This window comes from Micrasema longulum, unplaced genomic scaffold, assembly GCF_059751315.1.
Source record: "Micrasema longulum isolate JH-2025_06_02 unplaced genomic scaffold, ASM5975131v1 h1tg001249l, whole genome shotgun sequence".
NCBI lineage: Eukaryota > Metazoa > Arthropoda > Insecta > Trichoptera > Brachycentridae > Micrasema > Micrasema longulum.
The window spans coordinates 205709-217271 of NW_028278436.1; the positions used below are offsets into that span (position 1 = coordinate 205709).

Sequence of the window (11563 nt, forward strand, 5' to 3'; positions counted from 1 at the left end):
GGCTCTCCGGCGAAGGCGGGTAGGTCCTTGGCAGTAGATTGGCGCGCTATCATGGCGCCGACTCTGCTGACGTCCTCTGGGGCTGAAGTCGGGCTTCTTCCTTGCGAAGCCTCTAGTAGAATCGCCATTTTTGACAGCACCGTCATGATGCCGTCCATATCCGTAGCACGCGGCGCGGGCTCGGGATTCGTCTCCAAGGGCACGCGTCGGTCTTGATCGTGTAGTGAAGCACGGAGCGTTCGAACCTGCGTCCTCAGCCGCTGGACTGTATCTTCGGATGTGTCCGACTCGGCTGAGTCCTGATCTGTAGCAGGGTCTTCTCTCGGTTCCGTGCCTCCTCGACCCGAGCGGAGTGAAGGGGTTCTCGAAGTCATCTCTAGGCGCTCTGCGATGAATATCCGGTTCTTCTCGAAGGACCAACTTGTAACAGACGCGGCGGATCACTGCTTCGTCCGTAGCAATCGCGCCCGTCACAAGAACTGTATTTCTATAGGTGCTGGTGTCAAACGCAGAGTGGCCGGGCGTAGGCGGGCCTCGGCCGACGAACGATAAGCTCCGGGGGAGGTATCGTCGCCTAGAGATCCCTTGCGGGGTCGCTAGCGAGTAGCGCTGGCGGCCGCAATCCTGAGTCAGGCAACCGGGTTGTAAGGCCGGTATCTCTCCGTCGGTGGGAACGGCGGGGTGTGTTCCGGGGAAGTATCCAAGGGTCCAAATTATCCGGGGTCCAAAATCCAATCCAAAGAGTATCCGAGTTCCAAGTCCAGGGGGGTAGCGGTGTTCGAATCCAGGTGGCGATGAGGTCCGGTTTGAAGCGAGGTAGGGAGGTGAAGTGGAGAGTAAGAAGCCTTAGTAGTGTGGTGAGATGACTGACTTTATTTTTCCCCGGCGGGGCTATATATACAACATTTTGCCGTGCGGCGGTGGGCTAGGCCAATAGCGGGCGGTGCTAGGTTGACCAATCACGCGGCGAGAGAGATAGCGAGCACATTTGCCGGCTCTATCGGTCTCTCTCGCGCCACGTATAAGGTCCCCACCCTCCCGCTACCGGCCGCAGTTCCCCGCCGACCGCGCGGCGATCAACACTTATACAGAACAACATAAAAACACATTATGGGCATACAAATATTTTCATGAATTCTAATCTATATGTGGGCTTCAGTATGGCGATCACCACCCCCGAAAGTGACAAATACTAGTCTTTATTGAGGAGGTGGTAGATCGCTTACACATACTGAAGCCTCCTATGCTACATTAAAACCCCAGGAAGGGCCGCCAAGTTGGTGCATGTACTTTTACGTCGGCAACATCAGGCATAGAAGAAACATTCACATTCTATCACTTCTTCACAATATTTTAAATAATCCCACTTCGCCTGTTTATCTGAGAGAGCTCATCCAACCTCTTTCACAACACGGACTATCTCTTCGTTCTAGTAACGAGAGAACCCTTTTAATACCCTGTCATCGCTCTAATTTTTTTGCCTCCTCTTTCACAGTAGTAGCCGCCCGATTGTGGAATAATCTACCCACTAATGTTAGAGACGCCCCTTCATTATTTACATTTAAATCAAGATTGAAATGTCACTATCCAAATTTTTAAATTGTTCTTTTATCCTTTTTCTTCCCTTCCCATCCCCTCTCCTCTCTTCATAGTATAAAAGTAGTAAAGTGTTAATTTTTTATATATTTTTTATTTTGTTAATCTTTGTTTTTAATTTTTGTATAAAATTGTAATATTCAATATGTCCATGTATGTGTAATTTTCTCAAACTGAACGGTTTGGGTAGGTAGGAAGAAATTGCCTTAAGGCAATATGCCCGCCCTTATATGTATATTTATTGTATATGTATATAAAGTGTCAAATAAATAAATATCATAATGTGTATTAGTTACGTATTCGTCTTTTTTTACGATTGTTTATATGTTTTTTTGTTTTTTTTTTACAATAGACATAAGCGGTAAAACAGAGTTTCAAAAAAATAAGGGATAATGACATATCAATGAAATACATATTAACAGTAAAAATAGTAAACAAAAAAAATCCTCAAAGGCGTGGCCTGTTCATGGGTATACAAGAAATATGTATGTATTTTTTTCTCCTATAATAATATAGACAGGTATAATATTTTTGTGGAATAAAAGAAAGAGAAAAGAAAATATTCTGTAAAAGATTAGAAGGTACTTTTTATTTTATAGTAATTAAAAAAGGAAATAAAAAATTAGAAAAACACCAAAATATTCCTTATTAATAAAGGGTATCAAAATATATCATACAAAAAAGAGTTAATATCTTTAGTTTGAATCTAGGATAGTGCTTGTTTTTTAAAAGAAGGAAAATTTTGAAAGTTTAGGATCAATCAAATATTATCAGTAAAAAATATTTTTTTGGACCTATACAATATGCATGTCTCTGTGCTAGCCTCGTTTTACATTGTGGTATCTCTAGCACACGATTCCTTCTTAGACTTGATCTATTTGAATGACTTAAAAATGAATTTTGGTTCTTAAATATATGTTTTAAACATTGAAAACAATATATTTGTCTAATTTCCAAAAGTTTAGCTTCTTGGAACAACCTGAGAGAGGGGAAAGTGCGATTTATGTGAAGCATTATTTTTAGGATAAGTTTTTGAACAGTTTCTAATGGTTTAATATGGTTATTAAAAGCTCTCTCCCTCCAATTATTCCTTAGGAAAGCGATGACTGTACAAGTGCATAATATACCATTTTAATAGTATTTAGCTGGGCGTAAATACTTAACCGTTTGAGCACATAGGTTAAATATCTCAGTTTATTAATAATTACTTCAAGATCATTAGTCTATTTAAGTTGACAATCAATGATTACTCCCAGGTATTTTATGCAACTTTCAGACTTCATTTTTTCGCAGTTATTACAAATGTCAAGATTTCAATATTTATAGACCTCAATAATCTATTGTGATTTTTATTGTGTTTTTGTAAATACCTTATTATGTAATCTATGTACATTGCAATTGGCAGTAGTGCTGCATTGTATATTTAAATAAATAAACAAATAAATAATATAAAAGAAAAGAGTTTACAAATCTGTATGAGTGCGACGTAAATATTCATGAGTGTGTATATGGTGTGTAAATGAATGAGGGTGGGTGCGTGTGTGTGGGTGCGCAAGTAAAAAAAAAGGAATTTTAAACGTATATTTCTATAAGTCTAGGCATCTACAGGGCTTATGACCTATCATTGGCTGGTTTAAGTGGCCATTTTACACAATGTGTAACATTCGCCATTCTGCCCATATTTGAACATGTATATTCCTTCACGTCTACAAAAATTTGGACAAACTCAAAATATTGTTGATAAATCCACCTGGTCTATAAGGAAGTATAGAAATTGAAAAATTAAAAAAATTTCAGGCGTTGCCTAGTATGGAGGTGAAATAATTCAATTCGATGAATCTCACCCGCATAAACAAAAGTTTCAACTTTTTAACTTCACAAACATCAACAGATGAAAGAATTGAAGGAATAGACATGTTCAAATATGGGCAGAATGGTGAATGTTACACAGTGTGTAAAGTGGCCACTTAAACCATTAAACCATCATTAACATGAAAGATCTTCAAATGAAAAAAAAAGAACTGAAGAAATATCTTCTAGATACTTTTTAGTGCCTGTTTATAAATAAATTTGTAAAATATATATAAAATAAATGTATTAAAAATACCTGAATTATTTAAAAACTAATTTTATCTTTATTATTAAGCAATAATTTACCAATATTGTTATTTGTATATAAAGCAGGTTTGATATTATTTGGTAAAATTTGGATACATTTGTGGATACATAAAGAATTCTTCTCCAATTATTATCATTATTTTTTATCACAATTTTATATTAAAATATCTTTCTATTATAAAACTGATATTTATGTAGGGATAGAGAGGAACGGAGAGGAGGAAGCGGGCAAAGACAATTTATTACCTATGGCTGTTTGGATAAATCGAATATTTTTTACAAATATACCTATGTGGTTAAATGTACTGTTATAATTATCCATAATACGGTTAATTGTAGTGTTTATTGTGAAATTCTTTCTACTTTTCGGTATATGGAAAAGTTAAATACAGCACGTTTGCCTCTGTGGTGCAGATGAATGCGGTAACCAAATCAGGGAATATATTTGATCAGAAATGATATTGGCGAGTAACACTATATCAGCTGTGGTTCGTCTATCAGCGAGAGTTTGAATGTAATGAAAAGTGCACGTTTGGCGCTGTAGGATTTGATTGTTGAGGGCTGGAGCTCCTACCCCAGTAAGAGATTGACAGAAGACACGAGGTTACTGTTTAATGCGTATTCATTACTTGGTGAATAAGATATAGCACTTGGTTGTGTAGCGTGAGCGTAGCGGCGATGATGGGTTGATGAGACTGCAATCAAACTGCATCATGCTGGAACTAAGTGACTGCATTGAGCTGGACTTGTTGAGCTGACTGAACTGAACTGGGCGTTACCAAGTCCTGTTTTTTCTTTATAGACCGCATTCTTTTGTTGTTCATTTCTCCGCGGTAGGGACGATGTTAATGTACTGCAGGAAAATGCTCCAGTCTTTATTTGCAAAAATGTTAGAGTTGCACAATATGTTGTATTGGATTTTATAGAAAACGCTAACTTTCTTCACCCATCATGTCTGTGTCATCGAGCATGGACTATAGAGCAATTATTTTAGTATGTAAGGAAACTTTGTCAATATTTCAGTTAGTTTGTTTGAAAATGTCCTAAATTAAAAACTAAGGGCTCCCTGTTTGTTCCCCGAATTACAAATTACTTCGGAGAGCGAACATTACATTGCGTTGTTCCAAGATTGTTCAATGATCTCCCACAAACCATCATTAACATGAAAGATCTTCAAATGAAAAAAAAAGAACTGAAGAAATATCTTCTAGATACTTTATAGTGCCTGTTTATAAATAAATTTGTAAAAATATAAATAAAATAAATGTAATATAAACCTGTCATAAAAAAAATGTGTCCCACCGAAAAGTCTTTAGACTTAGTGATTCACGAATTCTTGTATGTATTTTTTAATTATAAAATAAACGCTGCTCTGGAAACTGAAAAGATGAAACGCGTCACAATATACCCTTTGTATATTTTATAAAAAATAAAGTTGAATTATAATCCTTATAAATAAATTATAAACTTGTATTATTTTTGATACATTACCAAAATTATCAATATGTTTCTTTTTTGTGTGATACCGTGTGTGTTGGATATTCTTCGACGTTTCGGCTACCATTGCAGGAGCTATCTTCAGGGTAAACTGACTTTATAGTTTTTACTGAATTTAAAGCTGGGTGAAAAATTCGACTACCCTGACAATATTAACGAAATGCCCGCCTTGTTTTATTGAGCAATCTGACTGACGGAAAAACAATCGAATTCTTAAAAAATATTATTTGTGAATTCGCTACTTACACATGAAATGTGTTCCCGCCCTATTTCCCTTTAACACATTGTATCCCGGATCTGTGTAAACACGTGATTATATAATCACGCGTTGTGTCCCGGTCCCGTGTTTTCTCGTGGTTTACCAGCTGTCTAAAAAAGTGCATTTTATAGACATCTAGTGACTTTTATTAGTAATTTTTCGATGTTGGTAAACCACGTGAAAACACGAGACCGGGACACAACGCGTGGTTATTATAATCACGCGTTTACACGGCTCCGGGATACACAGCACAAAAAAGGAGTGAGACCATGTATATGTGCGAACATTGCAATGTGGCTCTCCATACTCTACATTAAGGCCAGTGTTGGCAAAACTATCATACAAAAATGACTTATTCAATTATTTCAAATAAATATGAGAAGTTTTAATTGATTTAACCCAGAGTTTTCATAATTATGAAGAAACCCTTCACGAAGCATGGAATTTCACAAAAATGGGCCGGGCACAGGGTAAATTCCATATGTATTTGGCCGGTGCTCATAGTCTTAATACCATCAGTATTTTGACACTAAAAAACGACACAATACGGCACAACTGAATTTAAATGGGCAGTTGCGTTCTAAAAAACGTCTACAGAAGACATGCATATTTCATTGGCCCAAAAATTCTTTTTTTTCTGATAATATTTCATTAATTCCAAACTTTCAAAATTTTCCTTCTTTTAAAAAACATGCACTATCCTGGATTCAAACTAAAGATATGAATTATTTTTTTCTATGATTTATTTTGTTGCCCTTTAATAAGGAATATTTTTGTGCTTTTTTAAAATATTTTTTATTTCCTTTTTTAATTACTGTAAAAACAATAAAATGTTATCTTTTACAGAATATTTTATTTTTTCTTTCTTATGTTACAAAAAAATATTATAACTGTCGATCATTTATAATTGGAGCAAAAATTCATTAACATTTTCTTGTATACCCACGAACAGGCCATGCCTTTGTGGGATTTTTTGTTTACTATTTTTTACCACTTATGTTTATTGTAAAAAAACAAAAAAACAAATGGCTAAAACGTAAAGCTACTCATTTATGATTAGACAAAACTTGTCGTTTATGAGTAGTTTTGTCGGCTTCAGTTTGATGTGCAAACGCGGTTACCGGACTATTATAATTTCTTGATTTTATTATTTTAAAATTTATTTATAGATGTATAATTTATTTGAAAAAGTCAATTTACTCACCATTTGTATCATACGGGATGTATTTATCAGTACAGCATTCCATTACATGACATTTTCCTTGGTACACCATTGAAATAATACCACCAGCAGCAATACCAAGTAATCCAGCGGTCAACAATTCAGCATTTACTGATATAAAGTGAATACAAAAAATGGCGAATAAACCTAATTTGTTCATTTGCATTTTTAACTAAAAATGAAATAAATCAGGTGGGTAAAATTGTCATTTTAAACAAGTGTTGCCAGACAATTTCGATGAATTCGTATTTGAAATTTGTTTTCTGTCACTCTCTTGAAAATGACTCCTTGGATAATAGACAACAGATTGCTGACTCGATGTTTTCATTCGACCTTTAGATGGCATTACTGACTGCCCTAATTTATTAAGTTAAATTGATTTTCATGTAACCTTTAAACGTACCCGTCACACAAATTATTTTACTGTGCTGACGAAAATACCAATGCCGCAAAAAAATCAGGCATACATGAAATTTGCAGCTTGTATAGTAACATTATTAGAGCAAATGCGAGTGATATACAGTATTGTGCGAATTAATGGAATAAGAGTAATTTTTGTCATTTTTTACGTATAGCAACACTCATACTTTGTTTTTTTTTTTTTTACATTTTCTCAATAAAGGACTAATGAGGAAGTTCAGTGTTTTTTTATTTTTTTTTATTTGTTCATAGAATATTAAACTGAGCCAAAAAAATAATTTTTATTTTTGTATATCGTATTATCAGCGCTATGATTTTTTAAAGTTTTGTATTTCTGAAATAACTCCGCGTGTGACGTCAGAGGTTGTTCTATGACAGTTCTTCCGATTGGTTCATTTATGGTGACCAAACCGGAAATCCTTCAAAGCTCTTATATTATTGGATGCTTCATACGAACCAGTGACGTCATTCAAAGTAGTGCGTTTTTATTAAAATATATTTTTTTTTCGGTACAATTTAATTTTTAAATTTTACCGTACAATTTAATACTCTAATTTTTACCGCGCGCAAGAAAATATTTTTTGTATCCAATTTCCCGTAGGACTGAAGTTCCTTATTTTATAAATTGCTTGCATATTAAACAATGTTTTTGACTTGGTTTAAATCATAAAGATCACACCGGCCGAGAAAAAAGGAACATATTATAACCTTAAATAAAATACATCAATGACTCAGAAAGATATTGCAAATGAATGTTTTGTAAGTCAGGGAGCAGTCAGCAAGATTATTAAGCAGAAGAGACAAACAAGGTCAGTTGAAGCAAAGAGAATTGGGAAAGGTGGAAGAAACCGGAAAACTAGTGTCCAAGATGAAATATCTTTAATCAGAAATAGTAAGTTAAACCCAAGAAAAACAAGTTACGAACTTCAACGAGATTTGGCAACTGCTGGGGTGATGATACATGACTCAACAGTACAAAGAAAAGTCATTGAATCTGGAAGAAAAGCAATTCGACCACAGAAAAAACAACTCCTGACGGCGCGTATGATGAAGCAGAAGCTCATTTGGGCTAGAAAATATACCTAATGGACTGTAGAAGACTGGAAGAAGGTGCTGTTTTCAGATGAGACCCACTTTCTCGTGCAGGGATATCGCACAAAATTTGTTAGAAAAAGTGGGGGTGAAAGACTTACGGTGAATTATATTGACAAAACAAATTAAAAAAAACCACTGAACTCCCTCATTCTTGACCCGAGTACCCACGGCCCGTTGTATTGCCGTAATCTGTAGCCAACTTCGTGGTTAATAATTACAGAATGTTTTTCCTCCGTATAGGCGACTCTTTCAACAACTTTCCGACGACAACTCGTGATGTCACGGGCGGAGTAATTTCAAAATAACAAAACTTTAAAAAATGATATCGTTGATAGTAAGAAACATAAAATAAACAAAGAAATATATTTTTTATTTAGTTTGATGTCTATTAATGTAAAAGTCTAAAACTAAGACAGATTCACAGCAATACCTCTTCGATAATACGATGCTAGCTATGCCATCGGATAAAACGACTTACTATTATACAAACAAACAAACAAACCATCACGCCGTTTCCCCGTAGGGGTAGGCAGAAAAGATAGAACGCCATAATACTTTATCTTGGCATTCAGATCTCGCTTCCTCTACATTCATACATCTTCTCATGCACGCACGCCGATTATTCCTACTTTTGACACGTCCATCTTCAAGTATTTGATGGACTTGATCGTGCCATGTCTTTCTCGGTCTTCCTCGTTTTCTGCATCCATCAACCTTCGCATCGTAGATCCTTTTAGCCGTTCTTTCACTGTCCATTCGCTCTGCATGTCCAAACCAACGCAGCATCCCTTTCTTGATTCTGCCGCTAATGCATGTCTTAGCTTTATACACATCACAGATCTCGACATTTGTGCACCTATCATACATCGTTTTACCACACATTTACCTGAGGGATCACATTTCGACAGCATTCAACCAATCATTTTTCCAATTCCATACTTCGCTCCCATACATTAGAGTTGGCATTAGAACTCCATTGTTTTAGCTAGTTTTGCCTCCTGCGATAAACATTTGTTTGCCAAAGTAGATTTCAGTGCACCGTTTACTCTGTTCTCGGCACTCCTTTTAATATCTTTCTCGGTCTTTCCATTCCTAGTAAACATACTTCCTAGATACGCAAATTCTTCTACCTGATCTCACATTTAGTTATATTTTCATCCCTTTCAAAAACAATCACTTTCGATTTATCAACACTCATAAGCAAATCGCTTTTCTTGCATACATTGTAGACTTTTGTTACTAAGAATTTCAGGTCTTCTTTGCTGCTAGCAAGAAGCACGGCATCATCCGCATACAGAAGACAGGTAACAGTTAAACCACTCATTTTTGCTCCCATTCTTAAATTTTTCGGTCCTTTCATACAGTTATCGATATATATGTTGAACCACCATGGTGACATTACACATTCCTGTTTGACTCCTTTAGGAATGTTAAACCACGAAGTGAATGACCCATTCACCTTCACACATGCTGTGCTGTCCTTATACAGTGACGCAATAGCCCTTGTCAGGTTACCATTCACTCCATACTCCGATAAAACCTTCCAAAACTTTTCTCTGTCAACTCTATCAAATGCCTTTTGCAGATCGACAAATGCGCAGAAAAGTTTCTGGTGTTAAGCCAGAAACTTTTCTGTCATATTTTGCAGAGCAAATATTTGATCCTAAAGTATAAATAGTAACACTAGAGATTTTTAGTTAGTCCTAACGATGAGTTATTACCTAGCCTCGAAACTGGTCGACGGATAATTAATAATGAAAGTGGTTTATACAAATTTATGAACAAATACGAGTACTGTAATATTTAAACGTCTAAATAAAGTCACAATGTAAATAAACACATATAAAATAGTTCACTAAACACTCTTTATATTATTGTAGTTTTCACTTGAAATAAAAGTATAAAACGCATCCAAAACTAATAATCTGTCATTTTTAATAAAACAAACGTGGCCGATTTTTTCACCGACTAAAACTAAATGAAAACTCGTTTTACTCGTATCTATGCTTATCAATAAGATTAAGGGCTATGACTGTAAAGATATGTGCTCATTTATATAATCAAACCACATTCATAACACAAACTGATGCGAATAAAACCGTAATCAATTTCAACAGTGAGAGCACTCCATTCACGTACCCGAAAAACTGTTTTAAAGACCGTGGGTCTTCCTATCGGTTTCGCTCACACAAAAAGCAATAGTCGCGGTACTCTTTTAAAATGGTCAATTTTTCTATTTCGCCTATCGCGATTTCAATTGAATTTATCTCTACGACTTTCGCTGCCTCTTTCACTGTGAGTTTGACAAATTATATGGAGGGCCTTTGACGGATATTGTCATTCATCTTCACGACCATATTGCAAATATAAATGGTAGTAAAAACGGTGTTTACTTAAGTATTTTTTTTTGCTTAAATTACAAATTCAAAAAGTTAAAATTTATTTTATTTATTTATAAAATCACTTTGTAAAGCGCCCTTGAGGTATTAAGTTACGAAAATGGCTCTATATAAGTTATCCATAACAATTTATATTTCTATTATTCTCCTTTTGTTATTTTTTCATTCAAAAATTTTTACGCGTCCGTCGGTCGGCCGCCAGCTAAGTGTAACTAAAAATTTGCAACGCTTTGTTCCATGCTTCACTCACAAACGGAAGGTTCCGGGTTCGACTCCCCGTGAGAACAAAAATAGCAATTTTCCTCAAGCCTGGGTGTTCTGTGCACCACTGTAATTGGGCCTCCTGGCCTGTTTCATGCTTAAACTTATCAGAGCAATGTATCGCAAGACTGTGTTGAAGCTTAATTACAAGTTCCGATTATGTTTGAAGATCTTGCTATTAATAATGATTCAGTTGTTATTGATGACCGTTGTCAATGACAATATTTTTTTTTGTAATCAAAAATGAAAAAACTTATTGCCATTATCACTCCTCATTAGGAAGGCTAAAGTTAACATAGAATAAAACGTGGCTTCCGAACTTGTTTCTGAATTAACAATTAATCCCCGGAACCACCAACCTCTGGAGAAAATAGAAAAAGCATGCGTAATCTGCATTCAGAAATAATAATTTCCACCCCAAAAATTTTAGGGTTAGAATTAAAGCGTAGGACAGAAATGCTTTCGCTGCAGTGAACGCCTATGTCGGGGGACCCAACAAGGCACTGGAAAAAGATAATTAAAAATAATAGTTAAAAATTAATCTAGTGGCTGTATAATTTGTGATGAATCTGGAAAATCTAACGAACTGTGCTACATATGCAAGGAGTGTGGCAATGGGCACATGCTTCATAGAGCTTATGAACTTTATTGAACATAGTTCAGGATATGATCCACCTCAAGAATATGTTAGTGATT

General features: G+C 35.6%; 1 protein-coding gene across 3 annotated transcripts in view; it reads right to left on the reverse strand.

Annotated features, from left to right (window-relative positions):
- The window catches only part of LOC148276275 (torsin-1B-like), a 29145-nt gene extending 18983 nt beyond the window's left edge, over window positions 1-10162 (reverse strand). The window contains exons 1-2 of one of the 3 annotated variants that reach the window (XM_088234504.1): window positions 10003-10162; window positions 6675-6864 (exon numbers count right to left, since the gene is read on the reverse strand). In XM_088234504.1, the coding sequence (XP_088090630.1) occupies window positions 6675-6858 (184 nt within the window). In that variant the 5' untranslated portion in view covers window positions 6859-6864; window positions 10003-10162. Of the gene's footprint in view, window positions 1-6674; window positions 6865-9928 lie in introns of all 3 variants that reach the window. The other 2 variants (XM_088234503.1, XM_088234501.1) reach the window with 2 other exon arrangements.
- Between the last annotated feature and the right edge of the window lie 1401 nt (window positions 10163-11563).